Below are 21,517 nucleotides of genomic sequence, written 5' to 3' on the forward strand. Positions count from 1 at the left end.
TAAGATTGAGTCCTTAATCCATGAACCATTGGAACTCATTTACAAAACTTTTCTTAAACATTGCATGAATATATTGTCTCATACTATAGAATTAGAATGTATCATTCCTATTCCATGATGAGATATCTTTGAGCTATAATGAATCTTAATTAAAACTATCTTTAGATTGCTTTTTGAGGAAAAAACCTTTTTATCAAAAAAATCAGATTTAAATAAAAAAAATCTGATTTCGTTCTTTATTTATTTATCATCATTGATTTTTATCCACTGTGGCGTCTGTCCTATTTCTCAGCAGCTTGTCCTGAGTTTGGTATTCTCAGCTGTGACCCACTGAGGCACGGTGACACCCTGTTCTAAGGGAGAAGTTGGGACTGCAGTTTATGAGGAGCTGTGATTGGCTGATGCTGTCTGAGGAGGCCTAGCAGGAGGCCTGTGGGAGAATCTTAAGTAACCCTGGGCCCCGGAAGCAGAACAGTTTAGGGTTTGAGGGTGGGAAGCTGCTCCATAATGTGTGGTCCCACAGCTGTGGCCTGAAGCAGAGGGAGGGCTTAAGCACAATTACAGGTGCAACTGAGGGCTGAAGAACTTTGCCCTTATGCCAGGGCTCAAGAGACCCCAGCAAATAATGTATGTGGGACTTGGGAAACCCAGGACAGAAAGAGTTAAGGTTTGTGGAAGTTGTGTGTTGAAGGATTGCCCCTCTCATAAGGGGCCTGTGGCAGCCTGAGTGTTCATGGGAACACATGGAGGGCTTGTGCCTGGTGCACCGTGTGCAGGGGTGGGCAAACTATGGCCCACGGGCTGGATCTGGCCCCCCAAGGCTTTGGATCTGGCCCACGGGATTGCCCCCCATGGTGCCGCAGAGGGCTCCGTGCGTTGCCTTTGCCTCCAGGCACCGCCTCCCACAGTTCCCATTGGCCAGGAATGGGGAACCACAGCCAATGGGAGCTTCAGGGGAGGTACCTGGAGGCACGGCAATGGCAGTGCACCGAGCCCTGTGTGCGCCACCCCTCCACCCCCACCCCAGGGGCCTGCACAGGGACATGTTTCCGGCCGCTTCCCGGAGTGGCGTGGCATGGGGCCAGGGCAGGCAGGCAGGGAGCCTGCCCTGGCCCTGGTGTGCGCTGCTGCTACCTCGGAGCTACTTTAGGTAAGCTGGATCTCAAACCCCTCCTGCACCCCACCCCCCAACTCCCTGCCCTGAGCCCCCTGCATGCACCCCAACCCCTGCCGCACCCCTCCTGCACCCCAACTTCCTGCCCTGAACTCCCTCCCACAGTCTGCACCCCTCCTGTACCCCTGCCCTGAGCCCCCTCCTGCACTCCACACCCCTCCTGCACCCCTTTCCATGAGCCCCCTCATACACCCCACACTCCTCCTCTGCCCCAATCCCTTGCCCTGAGCCCGTTCCTGCACACCACACCCCCTCCCACACCCCACACCCCTGCCTCGGCCCTGCATACAATTTCCCCACCCAGCTGTGACCCTCAGCCCAAAAAGTTTGCCCACCGCTGGCCTAGTGCCTGGAGCACCGACAGCACTGTCCTAGAGCATGTTTTTTTATGAGAGGAGATGATGGAGCAATTGTAAATCAGGAAGAGGAGGAAGCAATGTGCTGGGGAAAGGGCTTCTGTGGGCAGCCATAGGAGGAAGTACTACAGGGGCCTCAGAGCAGCATTGAGGAGAGAGAAGGGGAGGTTGGTGGCAACTGTCCTGCAAACGAGTTAATGTGCTACATTCTGATGCGTATGGCAGAGTATGAGATGGAAGGAAAATGTGTGTCTCACTCAAGATGGATGATTCTAGGCAGGCAGGTATTATTAGCAACTATAGAGAGCCCAGCACTAATGATCCTTCAAAGAAAAATAAAGCATTCAGTATATTCAGATCCATCCAAACACTAATTTCAGAGTGGGACAGTACGTGATCATCACTGTTTTACTAACAGCAATGGAAGTGTCACCTGACACATCTCCTTGATTACTGCATATGATGCAAAATCATCCCTGGAGGTAGAAATCCATGTGTATAGAACAGTTAGTGGAGAATAAAATCTTCTGTAACATCCCCTTCTTCACCATTTCTCTTGGCTCTAATTTAGCCTAGAAGTTTGGAAAATAGAACTAATTACACAGCACCCATCATTGTTTTCTGATTAAATGGATGGTACCATGTGGTACTTACACACACCTCTAATTTATAAATTTTGCAGAAGAACTTAGGGTTTATGGCCAGTAGGAATATGGATGGAGGGGTTTTAAACTTACCAAATATCCCCTGGTCCCTGTAATGCTAAATGTATTATTTTCTTTTCCTCCTTCAAAAAAATATTGCCCTGCTTTTAATACTAAAACGTGAATAAAATGCACAAAATACCATAATCAATATTGCAGCAACATATATAGAAGCACACAGCCTGCAATACCCTATATAGCATGAAGCACATAGTAAATTCATACAGTAGCAGGCCATAAACCAGTCTCTAGTTTCCAAAACTGTATATAACATGTGTAACTGAGAAACCTTAAAAGGCTTAGAGTCTAAGAATCTGGACACTTAACCCAGCCGACAGAGGCTCCCACCTGGTCCAGTGACCATCTCCGTGATGTCCTGCCTATCCCCATTATCCCACCCCACCTGGTGGGATTTTGGGGGCAGGAGAAGTTGCCTGCTACCCATTGTCTTCTGGTGCCCTTAGAAGATAGTGGCCTGTGGCCTCTATTAAGGGTTTCTCTTCTCACATCTACCAATAGGCTCCCTTGGTCTCACCCACAGACTAGACATAATCCACTCTAGGTCCTCCCATTGCCTGACTCCACAGGGTCTTCTCTTCCCATCCACAGCCATATACCTTCCAAACAAAGCCTCCTCACTGGTTCTCTTGCTCTTTCAGGCCTTGACATAACTTAACAATATAACACAACGTATATCTTGCAGGAGTACAGTTCAATTTAACACACCACTAGCAAGTCTGGCAAACTCAACTCTTCCCTCGCACCCCATTAATTCCCTATTCTTGCAGTTCCCCTCTTCAGAGGCCCCAGGGAAAAGCTAGGTTTTGCTATGTACCCCGAAGAACATCAAATTTTGGGTTATTTTGAACCAAGGGAGGGGGAGAAAATTACAAAGCTGTGAGGCCCTTCGTAGCAGCCCCTTCTTGTTTATACCAGCAGGGCTTCAGCATCTCTGTTGACCTCAGCTGAGGTGCTATGGCATGAGGAGAGAGAGAGAGAGAGAGAGAGAGAGGTGGGGGTAGGAGATAGGTAGCTCCTAAACCATCTACAACTAACTAATGTTAAAATTCCCATCCCACTGTTTTATGGGTTTTTTTCCATGATTTCCCCTTGCTGTGAGGCAGATCAGTATTACTGTCTCCATTTTACAGTGAGTCAGTGACAGAACTAAGAATAGAACCCCAAAGTCCAGGTTCACAGGCCTGTGCATTAGTCATAAAATCATCCATCCCCTAATTTAGCCCGGCTGGATTTCTTTTCCCCCTTTTCGCTTTCTTGATCCCAGTCTCTGTCTTTCAATCTCATCACACTATCGCTGTCTTTGACAAGGCTGAAGTTGGTTCCTTATTCCCTGTTCCTTATTTGTGGCTCCCTTATTCAAAGACCAAAATTTCCTAAATATTCAATGTAAAATTAAATTTTCAGAGATTTCACCATAATAAATGTGAATTAATCTTATAATAAATTGATATTGGTGATTAATTTAAATAAAAAACTGGGTTTTGACTAGTAATAACAAAATATTTCTCAGGTGCCAAACCCCTTCCCCCCCCATGACATGTCTCTACAACCATTAGACTGTTCTGAAGTAGCTGGGATATGTCATTTCCTAGTCCAAAGCTTTATTCCTGACCAATATGCTGACATATGTCTAGGGCTGCTTTTTTCACGGTTTATTAATTTAATTTTGGGGGGCTATTTTTTTAGTAATTTTTGAGTCTTGCATAGATGTAAAAAAATCAGGGGGTTCCAAGGTTTTTTTTTAGTATATACAGTGTGACAAAGTTCCTCCTATCCTTGGTGGGTCCTGCGCTTTCTGGCTGATTTGCTCGCCTCAGAGGTTCACGGCAGCCCTTAGTTTGGCCACTTTTGCTCGTGGCTCAGACCTGCCGTTCACTCAGCTAACCTCATCATTGGCCAGCATGGGGGAAAGGGAGGAGAAAAATCCCCACTCTCTCTGTTTTCCCACCTAGTGGGTCAGGGAACAGGCCAGAGACCTTCCCCTCTGGTGTGTCTCACAGTCCAGGTCAACTCTTGTTGTGTCAAATAGGGAGTTGGAGGGGATGGGGGAACCAAGGCCCACCCTCTACTCTGGGTTCCAGCCCAGGGCCCTGTGGATAGCAGCTGTCTACAACATCTCCTGTACTAGCTGCGTGGCACCTACAACTCCCGGGGCCACTTCCCCATGGCCTCCCCCAGCACCTTCTTTATCCTCACTGCAGGACCTTCTTCCTGATGCCTGATGGTGTTTGTATTACTCAGTTCTCAAGCAGCACGTCCTGTCACTCCCAGCTTCTTGCATGCCCCTCACTAACTGAAGGGGGCTCCTTTTTAAACCAGGTGTCCTGATTAGCCTGCCTGCCTTAATTTGATCTAGTAAGTTTCTGATTGTTCTGGAATAGCCCCTGTTAGGTTACCTAGGGAAAGTGGACTTGCTTAATCTGGGGCTACTGTGTCAGCCTTGATCACTCTCCTGCAGCCCTCTGGCCTGGAGAGAGGGAGGGAGGGGGCTGCTACTGCTGCTAGGCCCTGGGCTCTCATTGCTGCTGCTCCAGCTACTCCCTTGTCTGAAGCAGACCTCCTCCTGCTTCTCTGCTACCTGGTTGCTGGCTGGCTGGTGGACCCCCTGGTTGCTGCTGCTCCTGCTGCAGCCCCTTGTGGGAAGGGGGTTGCTGGCCTACTCCCTCGAGGAGAGGAGTGAGGGACCCCTCTTCTAGCCTCAGCCATTGCTGCTATGGGCACCACTACCACCTGAGAGGGGTCCCTCCTGCCTGGCCACTGAACTGCCTGCTGGAGCCGCTGCTGCTGTGTTTGCTGCCTGGGAGCTGCTGGAGCCTCGAGGAGGAAGAAGAGGAACATCTGCTGCTCAGGGAGCATGCAGGGACTTTGCAGACCACTGTGGAGGGGGCCTTCTAAGGACTGAGTAACTTTCAAACTGTGCTCTTGTAGTGAGGGTCTTGACTGTGTCTGTGGAGACATAGGGGGTGTGGCGTGGAGCCTGCCTTCTGGTCCATCTGTGTGTCCCTCCCCCCCACCGCTGCCCCCTCCGCCACCCCAACTGGCCACTTAACTATCTGCCTCAGCTCCTGCCTCTAGGACTCAGCTGCTTGCCTTGCTTGCCACAACCTTTTGCCACGGCTCAGGCCTGAAGCAGCAGCCAGCAAATATTGACTTTTTGCAAGTGCATGTAGGCGCATGTGCCCCCCCGGACTAATGCCCCACCCCTGCAGGAGTCCCCCACATTTCCCCTTACTACCTGCCCCACACACCCCTTGCAGCCTTTTTCTCCCCCCTTTGCCCCAGCCCCTCAGCAGGTTCAGTTTGTTTTCCTGCCCCACCCTTTTCCCTTTGCAGTTTAGTTTGCTCATCTGCTCTGCCATAGCCCCTGGAGCTAGCCCCTTGGTTGCCCTGTCCTACCTTCAGCCTGTTTGTCCCCCCCACCCACAGCGGTACCCCTGCCCTGATTAGCCCCTCGCTCCATGTGCCCATGCCCCCCTCCCATGTGCTTGTGCCCCTCCCGTTTCAGTTGAACCCCTGTATAACTGCACCCCCCCACTATTCTAGCCACTCTGCCCTAGTGCAGCTAGAGGTGCTGGAATCCCATCTTGTGTTGGTGACTGACCCCCACCCCGTCCTTGCCTCTATAGGCTCCCCTGTCTGCCCCTCCTGTTCTGGAACCCTCCTCCTCTGCCTGCAGCCTAGTGGGGAGGAGTGGTCGACCTGTCCCCCTTTCCCTACCCCCCTCCTGTGGTTGTCATCCATCCCCGCTTGTTATGGTGGGGGACAAGGTGGGTGGGACCCCTCGGGCAGCCCCCGCTGCCTCTCCTCCACCTGTCCCCTGTCGTCCCTTATGGATCCTGTCTCAACTGCTGCTGCCAAACCACCCGTTAACCCCGCCCACCCGCTGGGGCGCCGGCCATGGCGGGCAAAGGGGTGGACTCCACTGCTGCCATGACCCTCGCTCCCTCCGATTCTGGGTCCCCCCCCAGCCAGCGGGAAGGGCCAGGGGAAAAAGAAGGGCAAGGGCCTCATCATAAAGGCTAAGTCCTCCATGGTAGAGGCTGCCCCCTCTGCCACAGCCTCGCCACCGGCCACAGGGTCCCTCCCTGGTGCTCCCTCCACCAGAGCTGCAGGTGTCCCTCTACTGGCCCCCAGGGTGTACTCCCAGGTGATGGCGGCTCCCCAGCCCACCGCTATGTCATCTGCCCCAGCCACCACCTCCACTACCATCTCTGGAGGACAAGGCCCCTTCCCCACCTTGACGAGGAAGCACGGCATCCTTTGCCTCTAGCTGCCTGCCTTGCCCCACGTGGAGACCTATATGTGGGCACTGGCGAGGGTGATGGGGCCCATGTCCATAGTGGCGGCCTCCAAAATGTATGGCAAGGTCGTCATCTTCCTGGCAACAGAGGCCGTGGAGAAGGGCCTGGTGGTGGGGGGCTGCTGGAAGATCTGGGGGTCCAAGTGGTCCTGATTTCCATCCCTCCATTTCTCCCTAATGCCGCCCTTGCCTCTCCACCCTGAGGAAACCCCTCTCCATAGTCAGCCCTCTCCCACTGGGCTGCAAAGACCCCGCCCTCCATCATGTCCTCTCAATCCACCAGCAGGTGCGGCTTCAACTACCAACGGTGGCACATGATGGGGTGGCGCTCAAGGGGTCCTTTCTAGGGGCCCGCTACCAGGTGTATTATTCTACAGGGGAGGCCCGGTGCTACCTCTGCCGGGTAATAGGGCACGTCCAGAGGGACTGCCCCTTGGCCTGGCATGGAGGAGCATCCTGGACCCCGGAACCCTGGTAGGGCACCGGCCTCATCATCGCTGGCCCCCCTGGCTGCCTGGTCCCGGAGCCGCACCTCCTCCTCCCCAACCCACCACTGCTCTTGCTCAGGCCCTAGGGGCACCTTCCCAAGTACGCCCAGATGAGCGGGAGAGCCCCGCTTCCACTGCGTGCAGTCTGGCGGGGCCTGTGAAGGAGGGTAGGAGGGTGCTGCTGGGGGTGGGAGAGGGCCCGCCCCATGAGGAGTTTTCCCTCCCTCGTGCCACCCCACAGCTATCTCCCCAAGTGCCCAAGCCATTGCCCTTGCCCCCCGGCCCGACCCCTGCTAGCCAGCCTGCAGATGACACCATGGAGGGCTGGGTCCTTGTACAGGGAAAGCGGGACTAGCAAAATGCTCGGGCTCAACTCCTCCCCTCTAATTTGGAGGATGCAGAGGCCCCCCATAAGACCAGGAAGGGGCTATAGATGCCGAGTCTTCTGCCTTGCCCCCAAGTGAGTTCCATCCACCAGAGCCAGCTGGGGAAGACGTGGCAGCAATGGGGCGCAGTGCTGCCCCTCCCTTGGAGTACCTCCTTGAGGGGGCCTCTGATGGAGCCCCTCCCACCCCCTTGCCACCTAAGCCCCCTGCAAGCTCCAAGGTGAGCATCGCTTTGGGTGCCGGCGGGGAGGTCCCCAGCGTGGTGGGGAGTGACTTTCCTCCATTTTCATAGAATCATAGAATATCAGGGTTGGAAGGGACCTCAGGAGGTCATCTAGTCCAACCCTCTGCTCAAAGCAGGACCAACACCAACTAAATCATCTCAGCCAGGGCTTTGCCAAGCCTGACCTTAAAAACCTCTAAGGATGGAGATTCCACCACCTCCCTAGATAACCCATTCCAGTGCCTCACCACCCTCCTAGTGAAAAAGTTTTTCCTAATATCCAACCTAAACCTCCCCCACTGCAATTTGAGACCATTACTCCTTGTTCTGTCATCTGCTATCACTGAGAACAGTCTAGATCCATCCTCTTTGGAACCCCCCTTCAGGTAGTTGAAAGCAGCTATCAAATCCCGCCCCATTCTTCTCTTCTGCAGACTAAGCAATCCCAGTTCCTTCAGCCTCCCCTCATAAATCATGTGCTCCAGCCCCCTAATCATTTTTGTTGCCCTCCGCTGGTCGCTTTCCAATTTTTCCACATCCTTCTTGTAGTGTGGGCCCCAAAACTGGACACAGTACTCCAGATGAGGCCTCACCAATGCTGAATAGAGGGCAATGCTCCTACTTATACAGCCCAAAATGCTGTTAGCCTTCTTGACAACAAGGGCACACTGTTGACTCAGATCCAGCTTCTCGTCCACTGTAACCCCTTAGGTCCTTTTCTACAGAACTGCTGCCTAGACACTCAGTCCCTAGTCTGTAGCAGTCCATGGGATTCTTCCATCCTAAGAGCAGGACTCTGCACTTATCCTTGTTGAACCTCATCAGATTTCTTTTGGCCCAGTCCTCTAATTTGTCTAGGTCCCTCTGTATCCTATCTCTATCCTACAGCATATCTAACACTCCACTCAGTTTAGGAGATTGAGGCCCTGGGACCTCAATCTCCCATCACCCTGTGGGAGGACGACCCTCTGCTAGTGGGCCTCGGTCTGGGCAACTTTACACCACTCCTCCTCCCCTCCCTACCCTTCCATGACCGCCACTCCTGCTCTCATTTCTGGGGAGCCCCTGGACTCTTCCGTCTGCCCAGCCACAGACGACACCTCGCTGAAGACCACCAAGCCCATTGAGGTGATAGCCAGTGCCACGTGGCCGGGCTCTGAGTCACCCCTCGCTGATGTGGGGCAGCCGACCTTTCTGGGTGGGGGCCCCGCACCTGAGTCTCCATCCATCGATGCCGGGGCTGCAGCACCCGCCTTGGAACAAGAGCCTGGCATCACTGAGGGCCCCCTTCCCATTCCCCTGATACCTGAGCCCAGCTGAGAGGTGTCACCTCCTGGTAGCTTGGCTGCCAGGGCCCACGATCCTGATTCCACCCCTCTCCCTGACCCTGTGCTAATCCTGTCTCCCCCCCTCCACCTCCTGCACTGCTGCCACCCCTAGGGTTGTCTCATTCCCCTTGCCGGTGGATGACCCCCAGGCAGCGGCCTTCATTATGTTCCCCCTAGGGGCTGCTAGTTTCCCTCCGCCGCCCCCTACTGAGCCAGGATCTGAGACGGGCTGCATGGTGCCATCACATCGGGTGCGACGCTGGGTGTCCACTTACTGCCTGACCATCTTGGTAAGCCATGGGGCTGCGACAGGGGTCCCACCGGATAACAGCCAGGAGCCAGTGACCCCGCCCCCCCAATAGGCTGCGAGAGGAGCTGCAAGAATTTCTCCAGGATGCCCATGGGTCCCGGAGCAAGGTGCAGCTTGCTCTCCAGCTCTGGGGAGACTTTTATCAAAATCCTCCGGGCCGTAAGGGCCAATCTGGGGGAGGGTAAAGGGACGAGGAGGCAGGCTGCTTCGGCCTACCAGCAGGCCTGCAGTTTCCCTGACTTTCTGCTCACCTACGGGGTCGGTCACAGTTTGCTGTGTGGCCCAATGGAGGCCGTGAGTGTCCCTGCCGTGAGCTTCCCTGCTGGTGAGGATCCCCCGCCCCCCATCCTGTCGCTCCCCATGGCTTACCAAGATGGTCAGGCAGTAAGTGGACACCCAGCGTTGCGCCCGATGTGCTGGCATCCATCACCTTCACTACACTAAACACCCGGGGCTGTAGAATGGGTCTCTGCATGTGCCAGGTGCTCTGCTTCCTTCAGGATGGGAGGTACTCTGTGGTTTTCCTGCAGGACACCCATACAGATCCAGCCACCAAAGCTAGCTGGTGGTTGGAGTGGAGGGACAGGCTCTATTTTAATCACCTTACCACCAGTTCGGCTGGGGTGGCCACCCTGTTCTCCCCCAACCTACGGCCCGAGGTTCTGGGGGTTGCCGAGGCTGTGCCGGGCGGCCTGCTGCACCTCCGGGTCTGCATGGAGGAGCTGGTGGGCAATCTCGTCAACGTTTATGCCCCAACATCGGGCCCGGAGCGGCTGCGCTTTATTCAACAGGCGTCCACCGTCCTCAGCTCCTTGGATCCTTGCGAGTTCCTAGCCCTGGGCAGGGACTTTAACATCACCCTCTATGAGCAGGACCGCTTGGGAACCAAGCAGTGCCCGGCTGCCGTGGACGTCCTCTGGCAGATTGTTGACCATCACTCCGTGGTGGCTATCTGGTGTGACCACCACCCGGACGACGTGTCAATGTTCACCTTTGTCCGGGTGGAGGCCCATCAGTCGCACCACTCCCAGTTGGACTGCATTTACTTATAACACTGTCACCTTTCACAGGCCCACTCCTCGGGCATCCAGCCGGCCCCATTCTCTGATCACCATCTGGCGACTGTGACGGCCTCTCTCTGCGCGGAGAGGCCGGGGCCGACCTATTAGCACTTCAATAACAGCCTGCTGGAGGATGTGGGCTTTGTAGCATCCTTCTGGGAGGTCTGGCTGGCCTGGCGAGGGCAGAGGTGTACGTTTCCCTCGGCATGGCGGTGGGGGATGTGGGGAAGGTGTGCGCCTGGCTCTTCTGCCATGAGTACACCCGGGGTGCCAGTTGGCGGAGGGATGCAGCGATAGAGCAGTTGGAACGGGAGGTCTTAGAACTGGAGAGGCATCTGGCCGCCAGCCTCGAGGATCCATCTATCTGTGGAATGTGCCAGGAGAAGTGGGAGGAGCTCCGGGCCCTTGAGGACCATCGGGCCCAGGGTGCCTGTGGTCGATCCCACATCCCCCTTCTTCGGGAGATGGATCGTGGCTCCTGCTTCTTTTATGCCCTGGAGAAAAAGAGAGGGGCTAAGAAGCATGTCACCTGCCTTCAGGGAGAGGATGGCACCACCCTCAGGATCTGGAGGAGATGCGTGGGAGGGCCAGGGCCTTGGCCTTCTACGTGAACCTTTTCTCCCCGGATCTGACCTATCCTGACGCTTGCAGAGTTCTCTGGGACAGACTCCCGATAGTCAGTGCGGGCGACCGGGACCAGCTAGAGCTGCCTCTCACTCTGGCCGAGCTCTCAGAAGCCCTCCTCCGCATGCTCACAAATAAGTCCCCGGTCATGGACGGGCTAACCGTGGAGTTCGACCGCGTGTTCTGGGACTTCCTGGGTCCGGATTAGGAGAAGGCGTTCAACCGGATGGACCACAGGTATCTCCTGGGCACTCTACAAGCATTCGGTTTCGGGCCCCAGGTTCAACAGGACCCTGATCAAGTTGGTCAGTTTTGGGCTAGGGGTGCACCAGGGGTGTCCATTGTCAGGCCATCTGTACGCTCTGGCGATCGAGCCCTTCCTTTGTCTCCTCCGTCAGAGGTTGACGGTGTTGGTGCTGCGAGAGCCAGAGTTGTGGCTGGTCCTGTCAGCATACGCTGACGATGTGCTCCTCGCGGTCCAGGACCCAGGTGACCTGGTGCGGGTGTAGGCTTGTCAGTCCATCTACTTGGCAGCCTCCTCTGCCCGGGTCAGCTGGGTCAAGAGCTCTGGCCTGGTGGTCGGGGACGGGTGGCAGGAGAGCTCCCTCCCACCCACGCTTCAGGCCATCCGGTGGAGTGCGGGTCCGCTGCTCTATCTTGGCATTTACCTTTCTGCCATGCATCCGTCTCTGCCAGAGAACTGGCAAGGTTTAGGGGGCAGGGTGTCAGAGTGGCTGCGGTAGTGGATGAGACTACTCCGGTGTCTCTCTCTCTGAGCGAGGGCACTGGTGCTCAATCAGTTAGTCCTGTCCATGCTCTGGCACCTGAGTTTCCTGGCCAACCTCCAGACGCTGGTTCTGGAGTCCTTTTGGCTAGGGCTGCACTGGGTCTCTGCAGGGGTCCTCCACCTGCCTCTGGAGGAGGGAGGACAGGGCCTGATGTGCCTGCACACTCAGGTCCATGTCTTCCGCCTCCAGGCCCTGCAGAGTCTCCTTTATGGTGCAGATAGTCTGGCATGGAGCACACAAGGTAGTCTGGCATACGCCTTCCTGCTCCACTTCCGAGGACTCCGATACGACTGGCAGCTCCTTTATCTCCATCTCAGAGGTCTTCCATGAGACCTTTCCAGGCTGCCAGTCTTCTACTAGGACCTCCTCCGGACTTGGAAACTGGTCTTAGCAACCAGGTTCGTGGTGGCCAAGGTTGGCGGCTCCTTCATGGAGCCATGAGCATGGGAGTATTCTTCGTGCAGTTCACCCCCATCCTGGACACCTGGCCCTTCTGCAGTGTGAGGGAGACCCTGGCTCATGTGTATCTGGAGTGCGCTAGGTTGCAGCCTCTGTTCCGGCTCCTCTTAGACATCCTGCTGTGTTTTTGGTTGCACTTTTCCCCTTCCCTTCGCATCTCCGCACTCCCTATCCATGGCCCCACAAAGTCACAGGACCTCCTTGTCAACCACCTTCCTAGCACTGGCCAAGGCAACCATCTACAAGACCAGAGAGAGGAGGTTGACTGACGGGGTTTCCTGCGACTGTGGGGTCTATTTCCAATCCTTCATCCATTCACCCATCTGGGCGGAGTTCCTCTGGGCGGCGTCCGCTGGCTCCCTTGGCACCTTTGAGCAGCAGTGGGTGCTGTCTGGGGTTCTCTGCTCAGTGTCCCTGTCAGGTTCCCTTCGTTTAGCCCTGTGACCTCACACCCATCCCTGTTATATCTTTAGTTGTCCCCTGTAATTACATGGAATCCCAAACCTTGTGGATCCTCCGTTTAGGCTGGGGAAGGTCCTTTCACAGAAGCCCACCCACTTCCAGGATCCCAACAGGATCACTCTCCTGTAGCCATCTGGCCTGACCCTGTCACATAGGTAATAAGTAATGTATATTATATATCGGGGGTAAGCGGTGTTAGTCTGTATCCACAAAAACAACAAGGAGCCCAGTGGCACCTTAAAGACTAACAGATTTATTTGGGCATAAGCTTTTGTGAGTAAAAAACCCACTTCTTCAGATGCACGGAGTGAAAATTACAGATGCAGGCATTATTATACTGACACGTGAAGAGAAGGGAGTTACCTTACAGGTGGAGAACCAGCGTTGACAGGGCCAATTCAATCAGGGTGGATATGATCCACTCCCAATAATTAATGAGGAGGTGTCAATACCAAGAGAGGGAAAATTGCTTTTGTAGTGAACCAGTCACTCCCAGTCCCTAATCAAGCCCAAATTAATGGTGTTAAATTTGCAAATGAATTTTAGTTCTGCAGTTTCTCTTTGAAGTCTGTTTTAGAAGTTTTTTTGTTCAAGTATGGCTACTTTTAAATCTGTTATAGAATATCCAGGGAGATTGAAGTGTTCTCTTACTGGCTTTTGTATATTACCATTCCTGATGTCTGATTTGTGTACATTTATTCTTTTATGTAGAGACTGTCTGGTTTGGCCAATGTACATAGCAGAGGTGCATTGGTGGCACATGATAACATATATCACATTAGTAGATGTGCAGGTGAATGAGTCCCTGATGGTGTGGCTCATGTGTTTGGGTCCTCTGATGAGGTCACTAGAGTAGATATGGGGACGGAGTAGGAAACGAGGTTTGTTACAGGGATTGGTTCCTGGGTTAGTGTTTCTGTGGTGTGGTGTGTAGTTCCTGGTGAGTATTTGCTTCAGTTTGGGGGGCTGCCTGTAAGCGAGGACTGGGCTGCCTCCCAAGGTCTATGAGAGTGAGCGATTGTTTTCCAGGATAGGTTGTAGATCGCTGATGATGTGCTAGAGAGGTTTTAGCTGGGGGCTGTATGTGATGTCCAGTGCTGTTCTGTTATTTTCGTTGTTGGGCCTGTCCTGTAGTAGGTGACTTCTGGGTACCCATCTCTCTCTGTCAATCTGTTTCCTCACTTTCCCAGGTGGGTATTGTAGTTTTAAGAATGCTTGATAAAGATCTTGTAGGTGTTTGTCTCTGTCTGAGGGACTGGAGCAAATTCGGTTGTATCTTAGGGCTTGACTGTAGACAATGGATCGTGTGATGTGTCCTGGATGGAAACTGGAGGCATGTAGGTAAGTATAGCGGTCAGTAGGTTTCCAGTATAGGGTGGTGTTTATGTGACCATCGCTTATTTGCATAGGTGAACACAGACCCAAACCCTTGGATCTTAAAAACAATAAAAAAACACATTCAGTTTCTTAAAAGAAGAATTTTAATAGAAGAAAAAGTAAAAGAATCACCTCTGTGAAATCAGAATGGTAAATACCTTACAGGGCAATTAGATTCAAAACATAGAGAATCCCTCTAGGCAAAACCTTAAGTTACAAAAAGACACAAAAACAGGAATATCCATTCCATTCAGCACAGCTTATTTTCTCAGCCATTTAAAGAAATCAGAATCTAACGCATATCTAGCTAGATTACTTACTAAGTTCTGAGGTTTCAGAGTAGCAGCCGTGTTAGTCTGTATTCGCAAAAAGAAAAGGAGTACTTGTGCCACCTTAGAGACTAACACATTTATTTGAGCATAAGCTTTAGTGAGCTACAACTCACTTCATTGGATGCATTCAGTAGAAAATACAGTGGGGAGATTTATATACACACACAGAGAACATGAAACAATGGGTTTTATCATACACACTGTAAGGAGAGTGATCACTTAAGATGAGCTATTACCAGCAGGAGGGTGGGGGGAAGGAAGAAAACCTTTTGTGGTGATAATCACACACCACACAACAGAATCACTAATTCAGGAATCAATCCTTGCAACAAAGCCCGTTGCCAGCTCTGTCCACATATCTATTCAGGGGACACCATCATAGAGCCTAATCACATCAGCCACACGATCAGAGGCTCATTCACCTGCACATCTACCAATGTGATATATGCCATCATGTGCCAGCAGTGCTCCTCTGCCATGTACATTGGTCAAACTGGACACAAAGAATAAATGGACACAAATCAGACATCAAGAATTATAACATTCAAAAACCAATCTCTCTGGTCACTCGATTACAAACCTAAGAGTGGCTATTCTTCACCAAAAAAACTTCAAAAACAGACTCCAACGAGAGACTGCTGAATTGGAATTACTTTGCAAACTGGATACAATTAATTTAGGCTTGAATAGAGACTGGGAGTGGATGGGTCAATACACAAAGTAAAACTATTTCCCCATGTTATTTTCCCCCACCCCCCACTGTTCCTCAGAGATTCTTGTCAACAGCTGGAAATGGCCCACCTTGATTATCACCACAAAAGGTTTTCTTCCCCTCCCCCCGCTGGTAATAGCTCGTCTTAAGTGATCACTCTCCGTACAGTGTGTATGATAAAACCCATTGTTTCATGTTATCTGTGTGCGTATATAAATCTCCCCACTGTATTTTCCACTGAATGCATCTGATGAAGTGAGCTGTAGCTCACGAAAGCTTATGCTCAAATAACTGTGTTAGTCTCTAAGGTGCCACAAGTACTCCTTTTCTTTTTACTAAGTTCTAAGACTCCATTCGTGTTCTGTCCCTGGCAAAAGCATCACACAGACAGAGAGAGAGAGGCTTTATTTCTCCCTCCCCTCAGCTTTTGAAAGTATCTTGTCTCCTCATTGGTCATTTTGGTCAGGTACCAGCGAAGTTATCCTAGCTTCTTAACCCTTTACAGGTGAAAAGGATTGCCCTCTGGCCAGGGGGATTTTAAAGGTATTAACCTTCCCTTTATATTTATGACAGGGGTGCTAGGGAACAAGAGCTGAGGAAGTATTGTTCTAAGTCAGCCATAAAAATGTTGGCATACTGTGGGGTCATGCGGGTACCCATAGCAGTGCCGCTGACTTGAAGATATAAGTTGTCCCCAAATCTGAATTGGTTGTGGGTGAGGACAAAATCACAAAGCTCAGCCACCAAGTGTGCCATGGCCTCATCAGGGATACTGTTCTTGACAGTTTGTAGTCCATCCTCTTATGGAATATTGGTGTAAAGAGCTTCTACCTCCATGGTGGCCAGGATGATGTTTTCAGAAAGATCACCAATGCATTGTAGTTTTCTCAGAAAGTCGGTGGTGTCTCGAAGATAGCTGGGAGTGCTGGTAGGATGGGGTCTGAGGAGAGAGTCCAAATAGCCAGATAATCCTGCTGTAAGAGTGCCAATGCCTGAGATGATGGGGCGTACAGGGTTTTCAGGTTTATGGATCTTGGGTAGCAGATAGAATACCCCTGGTCGGGGCACTAGGGGTGTGTCTGTGTAGATTTGTTCCTGTGCTACAGCAGGAAGCCCTCCTGAGCAGATGGTGTATTTTCTTTAGATACTCCTAAGTGGGATTGGAGGATAGTGGACTGTAAAATGTGGTGTTGGAGAGTTTCCTGACAGGCTCCTGTTCATAATCTAACCTGTTCATTATGACTACAGCACCTCCTTTGTCAGCCCCTTTGATTATAATGTCAGAGTTGTTTCTGAGGCTGTGGATGGTTGCGTTCTGTACAGCTTAGGTTATGGGACAAGTGATGCTGTTTGTTCACAATTTCAGCCTGTGCACGTCTGCGGAAGGACTCTATGTAGAAGTCCAATCTGTCATTTCGACCATCAGGAGGAATTTATTCAGAATTCTTCTTCTTGTAGTGTTGGTAAGAGGGTTTCTGTGGGTCAGTGCACTGTTCAGTGGTGTGTTGAAAATATTCCTTGAGTTGGAGATGGCGAAATAGGATTCCAAATCAATGCAGAACTGTATCATGTTCCTGGGGGTGGTGGGGCAGAAAGAGAGTCCCCGAGATAGGACAGACTCTTCCTCCGAGCTAAGTGTGTGGTTGGATAGATTAACAATATTGTTGGGTGAATTAAGGGTACCATTGTTGTAGCCCCCAGAAATTCACATTTGTTACAGGGTTGGTGAAATCTAATCACAGAGCACATGTCAGGGTTCCCTCCCCACTCTGAACTCTGGGGTACAGATGTGGGGATCTGCATGAAAGACCCCATAAGCTTATTTCTACCAGCTTAGCTTAAAACTTCCCCAAGGCCTCAAATCCTTTCCTTGTCCTTGAATGGTATTGCTGCCACCAAGTGATGTAGATAAAAATCCAGGAAAAGGGGCCACTTGGAGTCCCTGTTTCCCCAAAATATTCCCCCAAGCCCCTTCACCCCCTTTCCTGGGGAGACTTGAGAATAATAGACAGTACTAACCAATTAGTTACAAAGTGAGCACAGACCAAACCCCTGGGTTTTTAGGACACTGAAAATCAGGTTCTTCCAAAAAGAATTTTATTTAAAAAAAAAAAAAAGTAAAAGAATCACACCTGCAAAATCAGGATGGAAGGTAACTTTACAGGGTAAATAAAAAGATTTAAAACACAGAGGATTCCCTTCTGACTCTGTTTTCCAGTTACAAAACAGGAATGAAATTACCTTTTAGCATAGGGAAAATTCACAAGCTAAAACAAAAGATAATCCATTGCATTTCCTTGCCTTTGCTTACAATTTTTGTAATCCTAGATGCTCATTTCAGGTAGGTTTTTAGGAGATGTTTTTTCCTGCCTTGTGCCTCTCTCATCCAGAGAGAGAACAAACTAAGAGAGCACAAACAAAACCTCTCATCCCAGATTTGAAAGTATCTTCTTTTCTTATTGGTCCTTTTGGTCAGGTGCCAACCAGGTTATTTGAGCTTCTTAACCCCTTACAGGTAAAGGAGGGATTTTATGTTACCCGTAGCTGTATATTTATAATAGCACATATACCCTAGGAGGTTTCAAAACTGTGCAGAAACCTTCGATGGTACCCATGTGAGCATAATCTGTCCAAAAAAAGTGTAGATAGGTACATAGGCAGAAAGGGATATTCTCTAGTGTTGCAAGCTTTGGAGGACCATCAAGGGAGATTCATTAATATAAGTATAGATAAAGTGCATGAAACCAGGTTGTTTAGAAACTTGACTGTTTGTTTGACAGTGGGCACTATGATTTTGGGGGTCTTGGCCTACCCACTGTTCCCCTAGGTTCTTCTTGGAGTGATGTTCCCATGGGTGCTCCACTGTAGGTGTGGCAGCGCTTTCGCATCTGGAGTTGGAGATCTCAACAGCAGTGCCCATCGGACTGCACATGCGCACCTCCCCTCCCAGGTTGTATATATAGCACTGAGCGGTCCTACCAGCCTCAGTTCCTTCTCTCCTGCCTGGGGTCTGGAATGGAACACTTAGCAGAGCCCAAGTTGTACTTTAGATAGTAGCTTACCTGTTTTCCTCTCATAGTCGTTAGTTTCCCTTTTCTCTTTCTTCCTCCTAAAACAAACCAAAAAAAAAAAAGTTCGTTCTCTCGTTTTTCCCTACTTCCCCTCATGGAACCAACTCTCTCACTCTTATGTTCGGTTCACCCAGGTTTAAGTGCTGTGTCTCCTGCGGAGCTGCCTTCTCTATAATGAACGGCCACTCAAAGTGTGTCCTCTGCTAAAGAGAGGGACTCATTCCTCAGAAGTGTTCCCCAAAAGGGACAGGGACCTGAAACGCAAATTAATTCTCGTGGCAAAGTCCCTGCGACCTGCGTCGGACCCCGGTTCCTTTTCCTCACTGGAGAGATCCTCACACTCGGCAAGGTCATCTACTGACCCTCATTGCCTTCGCCCCAGCAAGAGACAAACATCCTCTGATAAGACTGAGGGTAAGAAGAGACCAGCCCCTTCCTCAGCTTCTGAGGCACAAACAACAACAGCGCCATCCTCAACTTGGTCTGTGGCCTCAACGGCATCTGACAAGGGGCACAAATCTGCTCCAGCCTGACTCCCTCTGTTCTCAGAGTCAGTCTAAGGAAGGAAGTAGGGCGAAACAGTATCGGCATCACCTTCTGTTGTTGGTGACTGAAGCGGGCCCCCTACTTCATTGCAGCTCCAGGACCATTTCTCACCATAGTCTGTGTGGTATGTTAACCATTGGTGCTGCAACTGGCACCGGCAAAACAGCCTGCTGTAGTGAAGCCCTCGGGCCTGACTCTGCCCACAGCACCGAAGCCCTATTCACACAAATCTTTGGCATAGAAAAAGCCACTGGCACTCTTGCAAACTCCAGCTAAATCTATGGCTCAGAAAAGCTCTCTGTCACCATCAGCTGTCTCTTTTCCATTTCACACCTCGGCATCATACTCCATACCTGTATTGATGAGAGCTTACCCACAGGAATTTACACATCTGTCAGATCTCACTATATCTGACACTCCAGATTCTCCACTCCTCAGACAGATGTCCCAAGTCTCATTCACTCCACAATCAAGAAACTCTTCACACTCTCCTAGAGAGACAGAACCTCCTTTCCTCAGTGATGTTGAGGATGATAAGGATAAATATCAAGAATCTCTTGCCCCATCAACATCAGGGCAATTGACATCAACTTACTGCCTTACCATAGGGCCATGTATAGGGCACAATTTGGTTATTCCCCACTGCTGCAAACACACCGGCCTCCATCCATCCCCTCTTTGACAATCTCTCAACCTCCAGAACCACAGCCTGTTCAAATACCAGCACTGGAGGAGGAAGTGAAAGGAGATCAGGATGAGAAGGTACCTCAGGTTCTCCATTTTCCTTCATCTTCACCTGATGAAGCCCATCATACCACCACCTCCCACAGCTGCTGATGATTTTCGTCACTTTCAGGAGTTGTTTCATAGAGTGGCTGGTGCTGACTCCCTAGATGTTGAGGAGGTCAAGAAAGAACAACACTAACTGACTGACATTCTTCATGCCTTCTCAACAACAAAAATTGGCCAACCTATTAACAGTGCACTACTTGAGCCTGCAAAGCTTCTTGGGCAGACTCCAGCCTCTATCCCCACTACATGCAAAAGGTCCAATAGGAAATATTATGTACCTGCAAAAAAATGCAGAGTTTTTATTTTCACATCCTGCCCCCAATTCTCTCGTGGTGAATGCAGTGGAGGTGAAGGGCCATCAATATCAATCCCGAACTTGCCATTGTGACCGAGATTGGAAATGTTTAGATCTCCCAGGCAGAAAATCCTATTAGTCTGCTACCCTTCAATTTTGAATTTCCAACTATCAGGTCCTTATGGCCAAATACAATTATAGAAATTATTCTAAGTTGGAGGAACTTTGCTAGGATCTGCCAGAGGCAAAAATGGAACAATTCCTGGCCCTCATTTTGAAAGGTCACTTAATAGCCCGCATGGCTCTGCAGGCCTCCCTGGACTCAGCTGACACAGCTGCCCGATCCATTGCTACCGTGGTAGTAATGTGATGTGCACGATGGTTGAACCTTTCAGGATTCACCAAGGAGGTGCAAAATACGGTCGAGGATCTCCCGTTTGAGGGACAAAATCTCTTTTCTGAGCACACAGACAATTCCTTACACTCACTGAAAGACTCCTGAGCCATTCTAAAATCCCTCGGTATTTACACACCACAGCCAAAATGAAGATTGGGAAAAATATCAGCTCCCTCCATGATCTCGCCCTCAGCCACACTGCCCACAGCAGCAGTACAACCAACGCCATCATCGCTGACCTCCCAAGAGGCGCAGACAATCGCCTGCATGAGGGGCACCGTCCCAAACACCCTCTAATAAGCAGCAAATTTGAAGGTTTGGTTGAGGTCCAGAGAACCTTCTGCCTGCTCCAGTTGCCCCGACCATCCGTAACGCCATCTACACGCCGACAGTTTGGCAAACGCCTTGCTCCATTTTTCTCATCTTGGATGCTCATTACCTCGGACAGATGGGTCCTGGAAATAGTAAAGGAAGGTTACTCCATCCCCTTCCTAGCTGTACCACCCCGCCAACCCCCTCTCTCTTCAGGGACCCCTCTCACTAGCCCATCCTGGAAGGGGAGGTGAGACCTCTTCTACAACTGGGAGCCATAGAACTGGTCCCTCCACAGCACAGAGGACACAGTTTCTACTCCCACTACTTCTTGGTACAAAAGAAGTCTGGCTGTTGGCACCACATCCTAGACCTTTGCAGTCTCAACAAGTTTGTCAAACTACAATGATTCAAGATGGTCACCCTATCTACCATCATCCTGGCACTGGAACAGGGGGATTGGTTCTTGGCTTTTGACCTACAGGATGTATACTTTCATACTACAGTACACCCTGCTCACAGACATTTCCATTCATCGTTGGCCATGGTCACTACCAGTACAAAGCATTACCTTTCATGCTATCCACAGCTCCGGGAGTTTTTTCCAAGGTACTCGCAGTGGTCGCGGCCTTCCTCCACAAACAAGGCATCACCATTTTCCCATATCTAGACGACTGTCTTCTAAAAGTGTGATCTGAGACTGTAGCACTGTGAGAGAAGTATCCTGGGCCCCGTTAATTAGAACAGTTTGGAGTTTGAGGGTGGGCCGCTGCTCCATAACACATGGTCCCAGAGCTGGAACCTGGAGCAGAAGGAGGGCTTAGGCATCAACTAGGGTGCAACCAGGGGCTGAAGAACTTTGGTCCTTATGTCAGGGCTCAAGGAACCCTGCAACCAAGACATGAAGGACTTTGAGTGTGAGTAAGTGTGGGCCCAGCTGTCCCTTTGCAGGCTCAGGGCCTGACACCTGTTGGGCCTACAATGATTTCCTCCAACATT

At 51.0% G+C, this 21,517-nt stretch overlaps 1 protein-coding gene across 1 annotated transcript; it reads right to left on the reverse strand.

Annotated features, from left to right (window-relative positions):
• Positions 1 to 6,551: 6,551 nt before the first annotated feature.
• On the reverse strand, positions 6,552 to 20,870 carry LOC122460574. The gene is made up of 5 exons (XM_043516333.1): positions 20,446 to 20,870; positions 19,326 to 19,448; positions 18,168 to 18,214; positions 8,676 to 8,905; positions 6,552 to 6,633 (listed from the first exon to the last, which is right to left on the reverse strand). The coding sequence occupies exons 1-5, from the start codon at positions 20,582 to 20,584 to the stop codon at positions 6,552 to 6,554; spliced, it is 621 nt and encodes a 206-aa protein (XP_043372268.1). The 5' UTR covers positions 20,585 to 20,870.
• Positions 20,871 to 21,517: the final 647 nt, after the last annotated feature.

This window comes from Dermochelys coriacea, chromosome 6 (genome assembly GCF_009764565.3).
Source record: "Dermochelys coriacea isolate rDerCor1 chromosome 6, rDerCor1.pri.v4, whole genome shotgun sequence".
In the NCBI taxonomy this organism is placed as follows: Eukaryota; Metazoa; Chordata; order Testudines; family Dermochelyidae; genus Dermochelys; species Dermochelys coriacea.

What these genes read in the sequence shown, in the direction of transcription:
- LOC122460574 (XM_043516333.1), bottom strand. Translation starts at nt 20,584, where the DNA reads ATGGCGTTACGGATGGTCGGGGCAACTGGAGCAGGCAGAAGGTTCTCT. An exon ending in TTGTCTGCGCCTCTTGGGAG is followed by an intron (nt 19,449 to 20,445) that starts GTCAGCGATGAT and finishes TTCCTCCTCCAG; the next exon opens with TGCTGGTATTTGAACAGGCT. An exon ending in GGAGTGGCGGTCATGGAAGG is followed by an intron (nt 6,634 to 8,675) that starts GTAGGGAGGGGA and finishes CTCTGTTGCCAG; the next exon opens with GAAGATGACGACCTTGCCAT.